This window comes from Erinaceus europaeus, chromosome 10 (assembly GCF_950295315.1).
Source record: "Erinaceus europaeus chromosome 10, mEriEur2.1, whole genome shotgun sequence".
NCBI classification, from domain to species: Eukaryota; Metazoa; Chordata; class Mammalia; order Eulipotyphla; family Erinaceidae; genus Erinaceus; species Erinaceus europaeus.
This window is the reverse complement of record NC_080171.1, coordinates 2,452,795-2,473,838: the sequence shown is the minus strand read 5'-3', so window position 1 is coordinate 2,473,838 and position 21,044 is coordinate 2,452,795. Positions and strand designations below refer to the sequence as shown.

General features: G+C 49.8%; 1 protein-coding gene and 1 long non-coding RNA gene across 4 annotated transcripts in view; one reads left to right on the top strand and one right to left on the bottom strand.

The window, feature by feature from the left end:
* PTPN3 (protein tyrosine phosphatase non-receptor type 3) overlaps positions 1-21,044 on the bottom strand; it is a 191,608-nt gene that overhangs the window by 81,586 nt on the left and 88,978 nt on the right. For both annotated transcript variants that reach the window (XM_060199033.1, XM_060199034.1), the window contains exons 3-6: positions 17,268-17,375; positions 17,145-17,187; positions 13,774-13,849; positions 3,859-3,903 (exon numbers count right to left, since the gene is read on the bottom strand). In XM_060199033.1, the coding sequence (XP_060055016.1) occupies positions 3,859-3,903; positions 13,774-13,849; positions 17,145-17,187; positions 17,268-17,375 (272 nt within the window). The remainder of the gene's footprint in view (positions 1-3,858; positions 3,904-13,773; positions 13,850-17,144; positions 17,188-17,267; positions 17,376-21,044) is intronic.
* Positions 15,848-18,056, top strand: LOC132540817 (uncharacterized). Of its 2 annotated transcripts, none has more exons than XR_009551941.1 (3): positions 15,848-15,950; positions 17,182-17,395; positions 17,778-18,056. It is a non-coding gene; the product is annotated as an uncharacterized LOC132540817 (long non-coding RNA). The 2 variants fall into 2 exon arrangements; XR_009551940.1 differs by lacking the exon at positions 15,848-15,950 and adding an exon at positions 15,967-16,178.

The following is a 21,044-nucleotide window of genomic DNA, read 5'->3' as shown; positions in this document are numbered from 1 at the left end:
GTTTCATGTTGGCCAGAGTTTGGCTGTTCAGGAAAGATGAGGCCCATAGCAGTAAGAGAAAAAGTGAGAAAAACTATACTAGACTTATCTTTCTGGGAAAGACCTGAGACTACTACTACCACTGTTGTTGTTGTTGTTATTATTATTATTATTATCTCTTAGAGCACTGCTCAGTTCTGGCTTACAGTGGTGCTGAACCTGGGACTTCAGAGTCTTAGGCATAAAGGCCTGTTGCATAACCATTATGCTATTACCCCCACCCAAAATGGGAGACTTTCATAGGGCTAAGCAATCTCTAACTTCTGTTGAGTCTGACTCTTGAATACCCGCTCTCTAAGAGAGCAATAGAAAAATACTTTGGTTATAAGTGCTTAAGACTGCTAAATCTGAGGCTGGGCGGTGGTGGTGGACCCAGTTGGACAAATACACTATAATGCACAAGGACCCAGGTTCAAGCCCCCAGTCCCCAACTACAGGGGGAAAGCTTAAAGAGCGGTGAAACAGTGCTGCAGATATCTCTTTCTCTCTCTATGCCTCTTTCTTCTCGATTTCCTTCTGCCTCTATTCAAGACGTAATAAATAAAAAAAAATAAAGCTTTAAAAATATTCCTAAATCTATTTTCCCTTTGAGAACTTCCAATATATGGAAATAACCTTTTGGTTTTCTTACTAGGAGCTAGAAGGAAGCCCTGGACTGGAGGCTGAGCTTTTTGTCTTCTCTGTAGCTTGCTGGCTCCCTCCTCACATACTTCTCGCTGACTTAGCTGTGTTGTAGATTCTGTCTGCTGTGACTCCTGCCTCAGAGGGGAGCGTGTGGAGTGGGAGCAGGGCTCACTGCCCGGTGGAGGAGGATGGGGTGACCCAACAGAGCAAGGACTGGAAAAGCATTCTCAGCTACCTCACAGGGGGTAGCTGTTTCCAGGGCAGCAGCCAAGAGCCGGGTCACCACCACCACCCCTCTGACCAAGTGGCTGGCCCGCAAGGGGCCCCCTTCTGGTCCGCTGTGCCCATGTGGGGCTTGCAGTTGCTTGGAAAGGCAGCCTGCCCAATGTTAGGGTCCCTTCTCTCCTGCCAGGTCTTCTAAATGACCCCGCATGCAGAGATAGCCAAAGAATGTTTCCCGTTTCCTGAGAACGATGCTGGAAACACCACTCCTGGGTCGAAATCTGAAGGACGTCACCTAGCGAAGGAGGTGTGTGCATAGCTGTGTTCTAGTCAAGCTTTAGGGTCAGAGCATTCACCCCAATGGCAAGGAGATATGGAGATACCGAGCACTGGCAATGCAAATAAACCAGGGCAGGAAAATGCAGCTCCATGCCTGAGTCTGGTGAAGGGGCATCGCACACAGGCCAGGTTCCACCTGAGCACACAGCGGGCAGAGGCCTGGGAGGAGACCCCGGTGGTGAGAGCTGCCCACAGACCTGCGGCCAGTGCTCTGGGGCTGCTTATGGTCCTGAGCATATTTCTGCGGACTCACAGAAAACTAACAAGTAGCACTTGATTTAGAGAGGAGGAAAACAAAAACATCATCAGTTCACAGGATTTGGAGAGCCAGACTGAAGAAGCCTTGCTTTGTCTGACCACCAGCGCACAATGCACACCTCACAGCAAGTGCTTATGAGATCTTTGTGGGAAAACAAATTAGTGTGTAGAGAAAGAAAAAAACAAACAAACATGGGAGTCGGGCGGTAACACAGTGGGTTAAGCGCATGTGGTGCAAAGCGCAAGGACCAGAGTCAGGATCCCGGTTGGAGACCCCGGCTCCCCACCTGGAGAGTTGCTTCACAGGCGGTGAAGCAGGTCTGCAGGCATCTCTCTGACTCTCTATCTCCCCCTTCTCTCTCAATTTCTCTCTGTCTCTATCCAATAACATATATATATATATATATATATATATATATATATATATATATATATTTGCTGCAGAGGCATCCTGAGTCCTGAAAGGGTGGGTCCTTTGAACCTGAAGTTAACCCCGGAAGGTGCAGAGACTGCCTCTCCCAAGGGCCCTCCCTCCCCATTCCTGGAGGAGGTGAGGCTCAAGCACAGAAGTCTGGAGGGCAGCTGGTTGTGCTGGGTAAGGGGTCCACTCCTCCCGAGTGGGAGGTGTGCTGGCCCACACGCGACTCTCTAGTTCTGTGAGCATGGCACCGTCAAGCACTTCAGGCACTGCTTTCCCTGCCCATCTCATCTCTAAGTGTTGACCGCCCTGTGCCCCGCGCCCTTGCCTCTACTCCCCTGCCCGCAGTCTCTGGGTGGATGGCTGTGTGGCCTTCCTCAGGGCGCCCTTCCAGCCTTCTTCTATATAGTGACACTGCTTCTGTGTTTTTTTGATTTTTGAGAATCTTAAAACTCTTTTTTAAAATCTATTTATTACTGCATAGAGACAGAGAGACATTCAGGGGTAAGAGAGATGGAGACACCTGCCGCCCTGCTTCACCACTCATGAATCTTTTCCTCTGCAGATGGGGACCAGGGGTTGAACCTGAGTCCTTGCGTACTACAGTGTGTGTGTAACCAGGTGCACCACTGCCCGGCTCCCGTGACACTGCTTTTGAAGATCCTGTCCCTGCCACACACATCTTGCTTTTAAAAACTAACTGGTCTTGGGAGTCGGGCGGTAGCGCAGTGGGTTAAGCACACGTGGTGCAAAGCGCAAGGACCGGCATAAGGATCCCGGTTCGAACCCCTGGCTCCCCACCTGCAGGGGAGTCGCTTCACAGGCGGTGAAGCAGGTCTACAGGTGTCTGTCTTTCTCTCCCCCTCTGTCTTCCCCTCCTCTCTCCATTTCTCTCTGTCCTATCTAAAAAAAAAAAACCAACTAACTGGTCTCTGTCTGCCAGACAAACACTGCACGTCCAAGTCTAGCCTAAACACACCGCCCCACATGCCCAGAAGTCCTTTATGTGCCGTTACTGGTGGGAGCTGTCCACACAGGGTGGAGTGTCCTCTCACGGCACAGGGAGATTCGGCTCATTTCTCTACCAACCCCAGTGCTGGCTCATCACGGCTACCCACCAAGACTCTTCTGACCTGAACCCCAATCTCCTTCTCTTAAACCCTGGTCACAGCTGTGCTTGGCACTGGCCAGTCCGGTCCTATGTGTTGGTGGACTCCCGTCTCGTTTCCCTGCTAAGACAGCAGACTCCCTGCAGAAGTACGCTTAGGGCTCTAAACTAGTTCCCAGCAGAACTGCACAGAGAGGACACAAGAGGGGAGGCGAAGGGGCTTAGATAATGCTGGTCCCACCAGTGTGTCTGCAGGTAAGGTTTGGGGAGAAGGTGGCCTCCCATCTGGGACCTCCTCTTCATTGCTCTCACACTCAGAGACTTGCAGTCAGTGGCATGGTCCCAATGATAAGAAGTGCTAAGTCATGGGCGTGTCGTCATGTTCTTGAGTAAAATGTGAGGGGGGAAGGGAAGGAGAGAGAGAAGGAGAGGGAGGGAGAGGGAGGAGAGCCAGTCATTTGTAGGTAGGTATTAAGGGCACAGAGGTGGGGATGTTGCAATACACAGGTCTGACCTGTCTTCCTGAATGAACCCCACGTTGTTATTCAGAGTGCCCCTCTGCCTTTAGAACTTCTCAGGTCTTTCCCAGGAAGATAACAGTACCTTTTGCAATAAAAATTAAGAACATTTTGGATAAAAGTAAAGGGGCATGAAACCCTTAGTCTCTCTAAGTCAAGACTGCGTTAAAAACAGAAGTCAAGAGCGGCACGGCACACGGGCTGTTGCACCCACAAGCCTCCTCTATTTAGAGTCAGCGCCGCAGCAGAAATGCACACGCCTCCAGTTAAGGTCAGGACTTTTTCTCGTCTGACAATAAACAGGACAAGAAGAATGCAGAGACTCTCATTACCTTCCTTCACGAATATCCATCTTCAGTTGTAAGAAATACAAATGCCTAAAAAATAATTGTTTGCATTAATGCAGAATACTCCAACTGACATTAGAGGGAAAATGTTTTCCTAATGAGTCAAAGACAAAGCTCACCCACAGGAAAGGCAAGTCACATAAAGCACATTTGTGGGGAACGTCTCTGACATTGTATCACACACCGCGACGCTATTCCTTCAGGAACACTGGCTCCTGTGGCCCCCTGAAGATTTGATGGTGGGAGCAAGGCCCAGCTGGGCAAGGGGTGTAAGCAGCTTGCTGCCCGTGAGCAGCCTAGCCCCCTCAGCCTTCCTGTCACTCAGGACCCAGGGACACTGCTCACAGGCAGCCTCACACGCTTGACAGGCTGCTGCTCTGAACGTAGCACTCACACCCCCACGTTCCCCACTTCTGCGTGGAGCTGCCGAGAGGAGGAGGTTCTGTGAAGACACATCTTTGGCTGGGGTGCAACCACCCAGCTGTTTTTTTTTTTTTCCTGTATACAAGGAACTGTGGGTGCTTTGAGCAAAACCATGAGCACTCTTCCATGATCAGATCAGGAGCTCCAAGCTGTTTTCTGCACTGTTTGTGAGCCACCAGAGATGCAGCCTCAAAAATCCAGGACCGGACTTGTGGACAGACCCTGGCAAATATTCAAAGGTCCTTCATGCTGCGAGCCTGCCTCCTCCCCCATCCTGGGAATGGGGACAGGGGCACTGGGAGCAGTGTGCAGGCCAGGAAGGGCCAGGGGCACTGGGAGCAGTGTGCAGGCCAGCAAGGGCCCCGGAGAGCTTTATATTTAGGGAGGCGGCAGACATGTGATTTCTGGCTGCCAGCTCCTACTCCTTTTTAAAACCCAGATTCAAAAGGGATAGACATTCCAGTGTCTAGCCAAGAAGATAAAAGGGAAACTTCTTGAAATATAATACAGACACAGCAGAAGTATCTGCAGGCAGCAGGAAGAGAGTTGTTGCAATCGGGATATTTCATATTTATACACTTAAAGATCAAAGAGCTCTGAACCATGGAGCTGTAAATGCTGTCACGGTCTCCTCTTTGCAAAGTTCTGGGTGGTGTGGCTGGGGCTTTAGAACTTATAGTCTTATGCAGCTATTAAGAACAATGAACCCACCTTCTCTGACCCATCTTGGATGGAGCTAGAAGGAATTATGTTAAGTGAGCTAAGTCAGAAAGATAAAGATGAGTACGGGATGATCCCACTCATCAACAGAAGTTGAGAAAGAACAGAAAGGGAAACTCAAAGCAGGATCTGCCTAAATCTGGAGTAGGGCACCAAAGTAAAAACCCTGGGGTGAGGGGGAGGGTGGATGTTTGGTTTCCTGGGGTGGCAGGGAGTGGAGTGGGTGGGTGGGTGGGTGGGATGGGACACAGTCTTTTGGTGGTGGGAATGGTGTTTATGTACACTCCTATTAATTTGTAGTCATATAAATCACTATTTAATTAATATAAGAGGGGAAAAATTGATTGTATGTCTCAAACTTTTTAAAGCACAGACTGAGTCTTTTTAATACATAGGCTGAGTCTTTGATATGCTGACTCTCAAAAGCCTAGACCAGGGAGAACAGAAGCAACCGGTGGCACAGCTATATACAGATAATGTCAAAGGACATAAATTATGGTGATGTTGGGTATTATACAGCAAATCCTAACAAAGGGACTTTTCAAAGTTAGCCCAATTACCAAATAATGTGATTACAACAATAACTATCTATTGTCTTCTTGAACCCTAAGACAGCAGGAACCTCACATTTCCACTATAGAGCCTATATTTCCCCCAGTCCTCGAATCTTAGGGTGGGGCCCACTTTCCTGCATGCTGCTCTCAATTCATATCAAATAATATTGCATCTGCCGATCACAACCTAATCAACGCAACGAATACCACCCCAGCATGCTTCACTTCAGACTGTGTTCAGAGACATCAGGTGTGGAATGACAACCCTTCACCCTCATTACTCAGGTGAGACCTTTCCTTTCATAGCATTCTCTAATTCCATTCCAGGTGGTTCACTTCCTAACAAAGTCCCAAAACCTAGATATAGACCAGGTCCCCTGAGACAGAGCATATGTTCACATGTATCCATAAACTAGGGCAAAATATATACCTGAAAGCAAAAGTACACAATAGTCTGCAGTGAGTACCCCCCTAACACTTCATCTGCACTATTCCAGCCTTTAGGTCCATGATTGGTCAACAGTTTGTTTGGCTTTGTATGTGAACTCTCTTTTCAGCCACCAGGTTCCAGATGCCAGCAGGATGCAACCAGACTTCCCTGGACAGACAACCCCACCAATGTGTCCTGGAGCTCCGCTTCCCCAGAGCCCCACCCCACTAGGGAAAGAGAGAGACAGGCTGGGAGTATGCATCAACCCGTCAATGCCCATGTTCAGCAGGGAAGCAATTACAGAAGCCAGACCTTCCACCTTCTGCATCCCACAATGACCCTGGGTCCATGCTCCCAGAGGGATAAAGAATAGGAAAGCTGTCAGGGGAGGGGATGGGATACGGAGATCTGGTGGTGGGAATTGTGTGGAGTTGTAGCCCTCTTATCCTATGGTTTTGTTAATGTCTCTTTTTTAAAAACAAAATAATAATAATAAAAAACTTATTGTCTTAAGTTAGCTGCATGATAACTTTGAGGCAGACACTGTTAATGAGTTTTTTCCTTTTTAATGATGATATGTGGACTCATTTATACCTTATTTAAATCTGAACACTCGATGTTAGGAGGAAATAATCTGACTATGCCAGAAAATGCCTTCTGCACCTCGTGACTACGGAGCCCAGGGTCCAGGTCAGGACGCTAGCCGCACTACCCTGATAGTAGATTCCCCAACAGCCCCTGCATGCTGAGCGCTAGCACTGAGACATGCTGACTGGAGTCTGCGCTGTACTGGAATCTGCCTTGGCCGCCTAGGACAACATCTTCAGTCTTTTCTTGTTTGTTTCTATGTTTATCCAAGCTGACATTCAACCAGAATTAAGTGTTCTCTCCTACAATGCCGCCGAGAGTAAGAAGAGGAGGAGAGAACGACAGATAATCCCATGGTAAGTCTGCACTTTCTGTGATGAGCCCGGCTAATCAGTGTATCTTCCTAGGGACAGAAACAAGAACAAGAATCTGGAGCTCGCCCTTCACCACACACTCCCTGTCAGACATCAGCAGAGGCAGCCTCTGCCACGGGCACAAAGAGGTCAGAACAGCAGGGCAGGACCCAGACCCTGAGGCCTCTTAGAAATCTCCAGAGCCTGTCAGAAGATTCAGTTCTTCTTAGAATGATCTAATATTTTCTCGGGTAGCAATTGTAGAGGTTCACAACAGAAGAGACACTTAACAAGCAGAGGAGAGACTGTGTGGCTTAGGAGGTGGCACCGTGGACTCTAGGGAGCCGGTTGGTGGCACACCTGGTAAATGCATGTAGCAGGGACCAGCACAAGGATCTGGGTTTGAGCCCCTGGCTTCCCACTTGCAGGGAGAAAGCTTCATAAGTGGTGAACCAGGTCTGCAGATGTCTCTCTGTCTCTCTCCCTCTCAGTTTCTCTCTGTCCTGTCCAATACAACGGAAAAAAATGTCCTTCAGGAGCCTGGGGGCAAAAAAAAAAAATACTGGGCTCTCAAGAATGAGGTCCCAGTTAAGTCCTCAGTATTGTGTGCTAGACTTCTTCTTCTAGCGTTTGCCCTTCTTCCGTAGCCAGTCAACAGCGTCAGGTTGAGCCTGATGTCAAGTTTCGAGACCTCCTTTGAATCTGGAGAGGTGACAGTCGTTGACTATGTGGGTCATAGTCTGTCTGGAGCCGCAGGGGCAGTTCGGGTCGTCTCTGGCTCACCAGCAATGGAACATAGCGGTGCACCGGCCATGGCCTGTTCGATAGCGATTGAGGAGGGCCCAGTCATAACGTGCTAGGTCAAAGCCGGGTTGACGCTCGCAGGGGTCTGTGATGAGGTGTTTGTTCTTTACCTCAGCTGACTGCCAACTCTGTTTCCAAGAGTCTGGAACAGAGAAGTTCAGTGTAGGCATAGGGGACCAGACTGGGTGACGAGACGTCAAGCGTTGGACAGGGTGGGCGAAGATATCCGTGTATATTGGCAGGTCCGGTCGAGCATAGACGTGGGAAATGAACTTAGATGATGCCACATCCCGACGAATATCTGGCGGGGCGATGTTGCTAAGAACTGGCAGCCATGGAACCGGGGTGGAACAGATGGTTCCAGAAATGATCCTCATGGAGGAATATAATTTGGAATCGACCAAGTGGACATGGGGGCTGATGCTCTGGTTCTCTCTCTCTCTCTCTCTCTCTCATATGAATAAATAAATAAACATTTCTAGAAGAATAAAGAGTCATTTAGAAAAGATGCTGGGGAGTCCAGCGGGAGTGCAGCGGGTTAAGCGCATGTGGCATGAAGTGCAAAGATCCCGGTTTGAGGCCCCGGCTCCCAACCTGCAGGGGAGTCTCTTCACAGGCAGTGAAGCAGGTCTGCAGGTGTCTGTCTTTCTCTCCCCTCTCTGTCTCACCTCCTTTCTCTATTTCTTTCTGTCCTATCCAACAATGATGACATCTAGAACAACAACAATAATAACTACACCAATAAAAAACAAAGGCAACAAAAGGGAATAAATTAATATTAAAAAAAGAAAAAAAGAAAAGATGTTGTTTCTGCCTAACCTGAGGAATGCGATCATCTCTCAGAGTGCACTACCCATGTGAATGAGCCCAGTCTGCACCTTTAGAAGACCCCTAACTCCATCTGCTCCATTCTAGCCCTGCCTCTGGGTTCCTGCTCATTAAACTATTTCTCCTACTTTCTATCTCATCACCTTTCAGTCACCAAGTTGCAGATGCTGCCATGATGCCTTCCTGACTTCCCTGGGCAGACGGCCTCACCCATGTGTCCTGGAGCCTCCCCTCCCCAGAGCTCGGCCCCACTAGGGACAGACAGACATAGGCTGGGGGTGTGGATCCACCTGCCAACACCCATGTCCAGTGGAGAAGCAATGACAGAAGCCAGAACTCCCACCTTCTGCTCCCTATAATGATCCTGGGTCCAGACTCCCAGAGGGATAAAGAACAGGGAAGCTTCCAATGGAGGGGAGGGGACATGGAGCTCTGGGGGTGAGAACTGTGTGGCACCCTACTTTTTTCTTTTTGTTGTCCTTGTTTATCGTCGTTGTTGTGATTATTATTGTTGTCAATGCTGTCATTCTTGTTGGATAGGACAAAGAGAAATCAAGAGAGGAGAGGAAGACAGAGAGGGGAGACAGAAAGCTAGACACCAGCAGACCTGCTTCACCGCTTGCAAAGTGACCCTCCTGCAGGTGGGGAGCTGGGGGCTCGAACCGGGATCTTTAAGCTGGTCCTGGCACTTTGGACCCTGTTACTTTGCTTTTTTAAAGGGAACTTCTGGAGAGGCTATAAACTGGGACTTAGCAGATAATCTATGGCAAGAATACAACTTAAGCTTGACAATCAAGAAATGAAACGCCACCACAATCTATGGAGGAAAGCTGGGCCGCCGTAAGAGGGAGTGAGTGCCACCAAGTTCTTCGGAGCCGCTGCCAGGGCACTGATGATGCGCTGAGAAAGCTTTGGCGTCCCACTGGGAAGAGATGGTGGCCATACTTCACTTATCTTTGGGGGTCTCAGCCATCTTTTAAAAAAATACTTTATGTATTTATTAATGAGGATGACAGGAGAGAGAAAGAACCAGACATCACTCTGGCACATGTGCTGCCGGGGATCGAACTCAGGACCTCATGCTTGAGAGTCCAAAGCTTTATCACTGTGCTGCCTCCTGGGCCACTCAGCCATCTTATAACAGGAGGTGGGACACTGGGGCAGGGCCTGTCTTGAAGCAGTATACTAGGGGTGCCATGGACAGCAAATCTCATCCAGACTTAGGTAAGAGCAAGCTTAATTCATTCCTCTCCTTGAATCATGCCTCCCAGCAGTCTCCAGTCACTAGCTCTAATTCTATTTTTATGTTATTATTTTTTATTGGTGATTTAATAACAACAAGATTGTAAGATAACAGGGGTACAATTCCACACAGTTCCCACTACCAGAGTTCCGTGTCCCATCCTCTTCATTGGAAGCTTCCCTGTTTTTTATCCCTCTGGGAGGATGGACCCAAATTCTTTATGGGGAGCAGAAGGTGGGAGTTCTGGCTTCTGTAGTTGCTTCTCCACTGGACATGGGTGTTGACAGGTGGATCCACACCCCCAGCCTGTCTCTGTCTTTCCCTAGTGGGGCAGGGGTCTGGGGAGGGGAGGTTCCAGGACACATGGGTGAGGTCGTCTGCCCAGGGAAGTCAGGCTGGCATCATGGTAGCAGGGATGCAGAGGTCACACATGTTAAATATTAATAGATCATGGGCCCTAGGTCCGATTGATGGGGTTTATAGTTAATGGTATTTACATACTTTCCCCATATTTGGAAGACACTCTCTGTCCTGACCCAGCTTTCTAGTCCTGTCCTCAACTCTGACACTATCTTCCTAAATAATACTCCTAGCCCAACCTGCATGTTAGCTGTTAGGCTCAGGCAAACATTAGTGAAGTCATGGGCCCCTTAGAATAGACCTAAAATAGACCTCCTAGTTTCTTCCCACAGAAAGACCCCAAATCTCATCTGCTCTAGTCTTGCCTTTAGGTTCTTGATTACTAAGCAAGTTTTTCTGCTTTATGTCTTAAAGCTTTTCAGCCACCACGTTGCAGGTGCTACCATGATGCCAACCTGACCTCCTTGGGCAGACGACCCCACCCATGTGTATTGGCTCTAATTTTGTCAACAACAACTGATTCCCCTTCACCTGTGAACAGTCTTCCACAGGTCTGAAGACAGCCTACATTCCTCTGAGCCTTCTCCCCATCCTGAACTCTATTTCCTTTGAGTATCCCTCAAGCTATGGGGACGGACAGCAGGAAAGCTGTCACATCCTGAAGACAGAAGCTTCTCTCCTATGGACACAGCAGGTAAGGGCCAAGACTGGCCCCGCTGAGGGAGTTTTGCACTGGGGCGATTCCTTGGTGAGCTCCACCATGCCCACGACTCACCACACAGCTGTGGCTTGAGGGGCACATGGAGAAGGTGGGCCGGGGTGATAACCACTAGTTGAGAAGCACACTTGGGGTGGGACTTTTCCTATTGATAACAAAACCAACTCACATAGACCACAACTGGCCTTTTGACAGCACGAAGTTGACCAGAACAGTTAACTTTAGAGTGCTTTACATTTAAGCATTGCTGGTAAGAAATGTTTTTTCGGGGGGGTCGGGTGGTGGCGCAGTGGGTTAAGCGCACATGGCGCAAAGCGCAGGGACCGGCATAAGGATCCCGGTTCGAGCCCCCGGCTCCCCACCTGCAGGGGAGTCGCTTCACAAGTGGTGAAGCAGGTCTGCAGGTGTCTGTCTTTCTCTCCCCCTCTCTGTCTTCCCCTCCTCTCTCCATTTCTCTCTGTCCTATCCAACAACGAACAACATCAACAATGGTAATAATAATGACCACAACGAAGCTACAACAACAAGGGCAACAAAAGGGGGAAAAATGGCCTCGAGGAGCAATGGATTCATGGTGCAGGCACCGAGCCCAGCAATAACCCTGGAGGAAAAAAAAACAAAGAAATGTCTTTTCAGTATGTGTGTGTCCTGGGTTATGAAGAGACACAAACCTTTGTTTCAGGGAGCAGGCACCTGGGGGGCTGAAGCTTCACAGGTGGTGAAGTAGGGCTACAGGTGTCACCTGTCTCTCCCTGTCTCTCCACTTCTCCCTGTCTCTATCCAATAAAGATAATAATACAAATATGTTTTAAAAAACTTTTTAAAAAGTATTTCATTACTGCCAGGGTTTCACACATGCATGAGCCCACTCTTTCAGACCAACTTAAAAAAAAAATCAGTATCATTATTTATTCGTTGGACAGAGACAGCCAGAAATCGAGAGGGAAGGGGGAGACAGAGAGACAGCTGCAGCCCTGCTTCACCACTTGTGAAGCTTTCCCCCCTGCAGATGGGGACCAGGGGCTTGAACCTGAGTCCTTGTGCACTGTAATGTGTGCACTCAACCAGGTGCGCCACTCCCAGGCCCCTTCAGACCAACTTTCAGTTTCTATCCATTTTTACTTCAGAGACAGAAGCAGAGAGGCAGAGACACCTCAGTGCTGCTCTACCAGCAGCAGCTTCCTCAGCGGGTGACCCCGAGTGACCAGGCGCTTGACACAGGGCCTCGTGCCTTGGGCTGCTGTGCTCTAGCAAGAGCGCCGTTTCCCTGACCGGGAAACGCATATTGTTACTGACTTGTGATTGCAGCTCCCCCGCCCCCGTGTGACCACGCTTACACACACAGCTGTGTACAAACTGCGTCAGGAGAGCAGCAGTGAGGCACACACACAAACAGGCTCACAGGGGTGACCCCGTGAGGGCTCTGAGCCTGTGCCTGGAACACTGCTCTGAACACAGTGTAGCACCGGCCTGGGGACATCTGGGGACATCCCGGCAGGGTCACTCAGAGCAGACAGAACATGAGTGTGTGATGGACACTTGGTTCTTGTCGCTGCCTGGGTTTTACTGTTCTGGGTGAGTGCTGCTGATAGAGAAAGAGAGACAGAGGCAAACATCCTGGGAAAGGATGACAGAGGGCCCGGTGGGGGCTGTATTGTCTTGTGGAAAACTGAGAAATGTTATGCTTGTACAAACTATTGCATTTACTGTTGACTGTAAACCATTCATTCCCCAATAAAGAAAGGAAAAGGAAAAGAGGGACACAGGAAGAGGGGAAGATGGCACAGCATGAAGCTGCTCCCAGTGCAGAGGGCACCAGGGAACGCCTGGGCTGAATGCTGGCAAAGCAGCATGGTCCCGCGTGAGAACTTCCGCCGACTCCACATTTCCTGTATTTCTTTATTTTACCAGAGGAAGGAAGGTAACTGGACACCACTGTGGCACGTGCAGTGGTGGTGTTTGAGTCCAGGGCCCCACACATGCAAGTCCTGCACTCCACCACTGAGGAACCTCTCTAGCTGCTCAGGCCTGTTGAGGGTGAGTCTCTCTACACTGTTGCTCAGCCAGGCACGTAACAAGCCGCTGCGGAGACTGGAAGGACCATGAGCACCTCCTGGCCACCCATAAGTCACACTGGACACCGCAGGCTGGCTTAGAACTATGTTTGCTTTTTTAAAAATATTTATTTATTTATTCCCTTTTGTTGCCCTTGTTGTTTTACTGCTGTAGTTATTTTTGTTGTTATTGATATCCTTGTTGCTGGATAGGACAGAGAGAAATGGAGAGAGGAGGGGAAGACAGAGAGGGGGAGAGAGAGACAGACACCTGCAGACCTGCTTCACCGCCTGTGAAGGGACTCCCCAGCAGGTAGGGAGCCAGGGGCTCGAACCGGGATCCTTACGCTGGTCCTTGGGCTTTGCACCACCTGCACTTAACCCGCTGCGCTACCTCCCGATTCCCTAGAGACCTCTGATTCTAAAGCTCTTCAGATCTAGTCCTTGCACGGTGCTGTGCGACTTGAGCTGTAGGAGACCGTGCCGCACGGACATGGCCCAGACCCTGCCTGCCTGCGTGAGCAGGAGACAGCTTCGCTTGCTTTGTACTCCCGGCGCTCAACAGGCAGAATAGCTTGGGGAGTGAGGGGGGGCGAGGCAGGGCGGGCATGGCGCCCAGTCAGGAAACGAGACACGTGAGCCCGGCACCAAAATCCACTTAGTAAGTAACTGTCAGTTCCACCCTGCGACCCTCAATTTGCACTGGGATCAGACGCTGCTGTGCAGTTATTTCTGGGTGCAGCCTGGCCACAGCGGTGAAGTCAAAGAAGCACATTCTTAGTGCTTCCCCTTTCTGTACAGACATTGAAAACTTAAAATCATTACCTGGTTTGTTCTTGTTGCAGTGTGTTGGGATCAGGTATAAAGAATCTTACTCGAAAGTGCAGCACACAGGGGAGACCTGTAACAGTTTCAAAAACAAATGAATTTTCCCTTTAAGAGAAAGTCAGAGGACACCCCAGAAGGGATACGGTTTGCACTGCACCACAGTCTTCCCCACCTATTCATACGAGGACTGAATTTCCAAAAAGGAGTGCGCAGTTCCTTGTTCAGATGCAGTATTTTCCAACAGCAACCCAGTGGACGACCCTCCTTCCCACGTGGCTGTGTTCAGACAAAGCCCAAAGCCCTGCACTGCCTGCGCCAGGAATCTAGACACTTCTTAGATCAGAAGCTGTCTTCCACCAGCTGCGGTGGTATGGGATTCCAGCGTCCTGCTGCACATGCCCCAACCACACACTAGCGGGCCTAGGAGCAGAGCAGGCGGGACTCCCAGTCTCACTGCTGTACTGACAAGCAGCCTGTTTGGCCCTGCGAGTGACTTGCCAAAGGCCACCCAGCTGGTAACAAAATCAGCCACGCCTCCGTCTGCTCTGACACATCTCAAAATTAAGTGTGTGTGCGCGAGTGTGTGTGTGTGTGTGTGTGCACATGCACGAGTGTGTGTGTATGCACGAGTGTGTGTGTGCGTGTGTGCGCGCGAGTGTGTGTGTGCGCGTGTGTGTGTGTGTGCGAGTGTGTGTCTAAGTGTGTGTGTGTGTGCGTGAGTGTGCATGCAAGTGAGTGTGTGCGAGTGTGTGTAAGCGTGCAAGTGTGTGTGTGTGCGCGAGTGTGTGTGTGAGAATGTGTGTGTGATTGTGTGTGTGCGAGTGTGTGTCTAAGTGTGTACGAGTGTGTGTGTGTGCGCGAGTGTGCGTGCGAGTGTGTGCGAGTGTGTGTGAGTGTGTGTAAGCGTGCGAGTGTGTGTAAGTGTGTGCGAGTGTGTGTGTGCGAGTGTGTGTGTGTGATTGTGTGTGTGTGTGAGATGCGACTAGCTTGCTCAGTCATCACGCCATGAAGCCCACAGTGTGTGAGTGTGTGAGTGTATGTGCGAGTGTGTGTGCGAGTGTGTGTGAGTGTGTATAAGCGTGCGAGTGTGTGTAAGTGTGTGCGAGTGTGTGTGTGTGATTGTGTGTGTGTGTGTGAGACGCGACTAGCTTGCTCAGTCATCACGCCATGAAGCCCACAGAGCGGACATTCACTGGCACAGACAAAATGAGACCCGGTGGCAGGAGACAAACCCTCCACACCAGGAAGATCCTGTGTTCTTTAGGTCAACTTCAAGGCTCTCCACTTCATTTTAATCATTTCTTCTTAATTTTTTTTCTTTTTTTTTCTTTTCTTTTTATTTAAATACCAGGAGCACTGCTGAGCTCTGGCTTATGGTGGTGTGGGGGAATGAACCTGGGACTTTGGAACCTCAAGCATGAGAGTCTCTTTGCATAACCATGGTGCTATCTACCCCCCCACTTTTTTTTTAGTATTTTATTATCTTTATTTATTGGATAGAGAAAACCAGAAACCAAGAGAGAAGGAGGAGATAGAGAGGGAGAGAGACACCTGCAGCCCTGCTTCACCACATGTGAAGCTTCCCCCCTGCAAGTGGGGACCGGGGGCCTGAACCCGGGTCCCTGCGCACTATAGTATGTGCGCTCAGCCAGGTGTGCCTCCACCGGCACCCTCACCTCATAAATGCTGACCTGCACCACCGATGTGCTCAGCATCTATCCTCTTCCCTTAGCCGCTCTGCCGCTGGCCTCTGCCCCTCTCCCCAGCTTCAATACCTTTGTCTCCATCTGGCTTTTGTGTGTTTAACTTGCCGCTCCCTTCTCTCAGGCACGCCTCCTCGCCTTTCTTGCCCTCCTCTGTGCCCCGCAGCATCCCTTGACTAGAAAGCTCTTTCCTCTTGCCTACAACCCCACAGTTGGCTGGAAGCTCCCTGAGGGCAGGGTACAAGTCTGATTCAGACCCACGCTGTCGGGCGCCTTGGCAAAGTCTGAGCTCAGAACACCCTGGCTGAAGGGCTGAGTGAGACGTGACTGGCAACAGCTATCAGACCGTGCGTGCACCGAGCCCTCTGTGAACTCAAACCGGGGTAGATCTCTCTGGACAGTGGCTGTCTGACTCCCCTGAATGCCAAGGAGACAACCCACAGGAGGTAAAGACTGGGACTCCAGCTCCAGGTGAGAAGAGAGTCAAAGCCAGCGATTTCTACTTCTTTCCACTGGGTTCTGGGCTGGGTGGGAAGTGGGGCACCAGGAATGTCCACAGGCCTGTGTATTCATCTACCTGCCTTCACTTCTCAACCAAAGCCTGACCGTGTCCTGCGCAGCCACACCGGACGCCAAGGATGATGCGGACAGGATGCACCAGGGTCACGGCCAAGGAGCTTTTCAAGGCAGATGATGCAGGTAAAGGAGAGACAGCTCTGATACTAGAGGGAGTATCGCTTTTTTTCTTTTTCTTTTTTGCCTCCAGGGTTTTCTCTGGGGCTCAGTGCCAGCACTACAATCCACTGCTCCTGGCGATCTTTTTTTTTTTTTTTTTCATTTTATTGGATAGGACAGAGAGAAACTGAGAGAGAAGGGGGAGACAGAGAGGGAGAGAGACAGAAAGATACCTACAGACCTGCTTCATTGCTTGTGAAGCCTCCCCACTGCAGGTGGGAATCAGCGGTTTGAACCCAGACCCTTGTTGGGTCCTTGCACTCAGAACTATGTGCACTCGGCCAGGTACACCACCGCCCGGCCCCCGAGGGCGTGAGCAACTTTGACTGGGGTAGAAGAGACAGGAGCCAGGCTGAGGGAGGACACAGAGGGATGTGTGTGGGCCTGCGGGGCAGCTACGATTGGCTGAGGCCTTGAGACAGCACTGACTGAACCCAGCTGAGAACAGATCCTGCCAGATGGTAGGGCTTAGAGTCCCCCAGCCGGGAGTCAGCCTACAGAGCCAGCCGACACTCACATGCCCTTCGCTGTCTGTGTTGTGTGGCACGGCCTGTCCACACCTGCTTCCAATTAATAGGATTGTGCTGATGAGAAAGAGCTGGTGTGGGGGTGTTGCTTTGTCTCCCCACCTTGCTTCTCTCTAACTCAGATTATGATGGCTAACCTCTTGGATTCCCTGTAAAAAGTGAAATAAATTAAAAGTAGGTTTCCAGGCTCTTAGCTGCCTTCTTTCCTCTCTCCCCTGAGTGAGGACCCCTGGAGGCCGACTTGACAGCCTTCCTGTGCACTGCAAAGTCCAACAGGATGAAGTGAGCTCTCCCAGGGCACCTGAGCTGAAACCCAGGTGTCCAGCTGGCGCTGCCCGCAGAGCGGGGAGAGGATCGTGCGGCACTAGCGGTGTTTCTTCAAGTGAAATGATGTCACACTCACCTTTTAACTGCTTCCTGATGGGTTTGCTCGATTCTAGCCATCTCTGTTGGGTAAGAAAACAGAAGCTATAAAAGCAGCCTGAGCAGGCGTCCGTCCAGCGTGTCTTAAAAGGAAAGCACTCACAGGACAGTCCGCTGAATCATCGCCCAACTGCAAACCAAAATACTCCTTCTCGGTCACACCCAAGCGGCTGTATGCCATGTCCAGAAGGACCTGGCCGGCGTCTTGTTTCTGCAAAGAAGAAGTACTGAGTAAGTGACAGCTTAACATTGATTAAGAGAAGGTGGTGGGGAGTCGGGCGGTAAAGCCTGCGGTAAAGCACAGGTGGCGCAAAGAGCAAAGACCTGCGAAAGGATCCCAGTTCGAGCCCCCAGCTATCGAACAACAACAACATCAATAATAACTATAACAATAAAAAAACAACAAGGGCAACAAAAGGGAATAAATAAATAAATAAATAATAATAAAAAAAAGAAACGGTGGTGTCCCCAGAGCCCTACCCCACAAGGGACAGACAGAGACAGGCTGGGGGTTTTCTAGCTTTTTCCAAAATGGAGACCCCACATCTCATCTGCTATATTCTTACCTTTAGGTTCCTGATCATTAAACAAATTGTCCCACTTTATATCTTAGTAATCTTCAGCCACCAAGCTGCAGAGGCTACCATGACACCATCCTGACTCCCCTGGGCAGACGACCTTACCAGTGTGTCCTGGAGCCTCCCCTCCCCAGAGCCCTGCCCCACTAGGGACAGACAGAGACAGGCTGGGGGTGTGAATCCACCTGCCAACACCCATGTCCAGTGGAGAAGCAATGACAGAAGCCAGAACTCCCACCTTCTGCTCCCCATAAAGAATTTGGGTCCAGACTCCCAGAGGGATAAAGAACAGGGAAGCTTCCAATGGAGGGGATGGGACATAGACCTCTAGTGGTGGGAACTGTGTGGAATTGTACCCTGTTATCTTACAGTCCTGTTAATTGTTATTAAATCACTACTAAAAATTTAAAAAATAAGAAACGTTGTTAATGGAGCTAAGTTGGAGGTGAAAGTGTTTTGGACACACTTATCATGGAGAAATGAGAAATTCTACCCATGAGTCAACAACTGTACTGTAAACCCCAATAAGATGATATAAAAAAAAAAAAACTGTTGGCTCAATATCTATTGTAGGTTAGAAAATGATTTAAAAGATCCAGAGATTTTTTTTTTACTTATTTTATATTTGACAGGACAGAGAGACATTGAGAAGGGAGAGGAGATAGAGTCGAGAGAGAAAGAAAGACACCTGGAGCCCTAATTCACTTATCATGAAGCTTGTCCTGCAGGTGGGGACTTGAACCCAGGTCTTTGTGCATGGAAACGTGTGCATTCAACTGCACGCTCCACCGTCCTGCCCCTCCAGAAACAGTTTATGAATGCAGACAGCCCATTATAAGAGATGCTTCACATAGTTCAGGAAGCCGTACAGACATAGAGAAACCAGAGCTCGGGAGTCAGGCTGGAGCGCAGTGGGTTAAGCGCAGGTGGGGCCAAGCACAAGGGGGGTCGCTTCCCAGGCGGTGAAGCAGGTCTGCAGGTGTCTGTCTTTCTCTCCCCTCTCTGTCTTCCCCTCCTCTCTCCATTAATCTCTGTCCTATCTAACAATGACAACAACAATAATAACTACAACAACAGTGAAAAACAACTATTAAGAAAAAGGGCAACAAAAGGGAAAATAAACATATTTTTAAAAAGAAAGAAAGAAAAAAGAAACCAGAGCTAAGGGGCTGGCCGGTGGCGCACCTGGCTGAGCGCACATGTCACAGGCACAAGGACCTGGGGCTGAGCTCCCGGTCCCCACCTGCAGGGGGAAAGCTTTGTGAGTGGAGAAGCTTGCTGCAGGTGTCTCTCTGTCTGTCTCCCTTTCTAGTACCCCCTACCCTCTCAATTCCTGGCTGTCTCTATCCAATAAATAAATAAAAATAATTTTTAAAAAGAAAAGAAAACAGAGCTAAGAACTAAATGGCATGAAAAAGCTTCTGAATTTGGTTTGGTCAGCATGCTTCCTTCCCACTGGCTCAGATTTCCCGGAGGTGAGGTCCAAATGGGCCAAGTCAGACATCCCACTGACAGTACCCCTCCATGACCTACCAGTCCTGGCTCCTCAGGAGTCAGGGGAAGAAATACAGACAAGGAAGAAGACACTCAAGGAGCAGCACGGAGCAAGAACACAGTGCTTTCTGAAGTGCCCTCAGGCTGATCTGCCGAGTGACACCATATGGGGTTACCCACCTTGCTGCTCCCCACCACTGAGGGGAGAAGCCATGAGGGCAGACCAGCACACGTCACACTGGGCGCAAGGCTCGACCTCACTCAGGGTCTCCAGAGCAGGTGCCACCCGGGGGCTGAGCCGTACTGAGCACCTCAGGTATCCCTGCCTCTGCAGGGAGTATGAGGGTCACGCCATGGACGCAGTGCCTGTCAAAGGCTGTGGCAGGTGCTGGCGGTTGCCAGGAAGTCCTCAGAGCACAGGGAAGACAGGCGACACAACATAACCGAGGGACAAGAGGAAGCAATCCCTGAGGTGGCCTGGGAGGGAGACGGGCGGAGCTCAAGCCCTGTCTTTCCAGATGCCAAGAGCCAAGACATGGCGTTCCCAGCAACAGGTAGGCTAGCACATTAAACACAGGCACCTGGCCACACATGCCCTGTCCGGTGAGCCATTTCTCCGCTCCAACACAGCACGTTTGGGAAACTGAACATTCTAGGGCTGGGCGGTGGCACACCTGGTTAAAGCGCACATAGTACACTAAGCACAAAGAGCCATGCAAGGATCTGGGTTCAAGCCCTGCTCCCCACCGGCAAGGGGAAAGCCTCAGTGGTGGCAAAGCGAGTCTGCAAGATGTCTCTGTCTTTCTGGATATCCATCTCCCCTTCTCTCTCAATTTCTCTCTGTCTGATCCAATAAAATGGGGGGAATGGTGGCCAGGAGCAGTGGATTCATAGTGCAGGCAGCAAGCCCCAGCAGTAACACTGGAGGTGAGAGAGCGAGAGCGAGAGAGAGAGAGAGAGAGAGAGAGACAGGAAGCACTGAATGCTCTACTTTAATAGGCTAACTTTGCAGGAGTCCTTTGAGTCAAGCCATTTAACTTTAGGACAATAGAGTCAGAAATAGACAGTGTATAGTGAAAGTAGTTCATTTTATTTATTTAATTTTTCCGTGTGACTGAAAGCAGACAATATGCCTGAAAGCAGGTCACAGTCACCACACTAAGGAGAGCGAGCGAACTGCTGGGCCTTCTGCAGCACTTTTGTGGTGGTGTGTGAGTGTGCATATGTATATGTGTGTGAGAGTGTGAGTGTGCATGTGAGAGTGTGTGTGATTGTGTGTGTGAGTGTGTGTATATGTGTGACTGTGTGTGTGAGTGTGTGACTGTGTGTGTATGTGTGTGTGAGAGTGTGAGTGTGCATGTGAGAATGTGTGTGATTGTGTGAGTATGTGTATATGTGTGTGACTGTGTGTGTGAGTATGTGTATATGTGTGTGAGTGTGTGTGTGAGTATGTGTATATGTGTGTGTGTGTATATGTGTGTGACTGTGTGTGTGTGAGTGTGTGTGTGTATGTGTGTGAGAGTGTGAGAGTGCGTGTGATTGTGTGTGTGAGTATTTGTGTATGTGTGAGTATTGTGTGAGTGTGCGCGCATATGTGAGTTTGCGCGTCTATGTGTGAGTGTGCGAGTGCGTGACTGTGAGTGTGTATATATGTGTGTATGTGAGTGTGCATGTGAGTGTCTGATTGTGTGTATGTGTGTGTGAGTGCGTGTGTGATTGTGTGAGTGTGTTTGTGCGCATGCATGTGTATGTGAGTGTGCGAGTGCGTGACTGTGTGTGTGTATATGTGTGTGAGTGTGAGTGTGCAT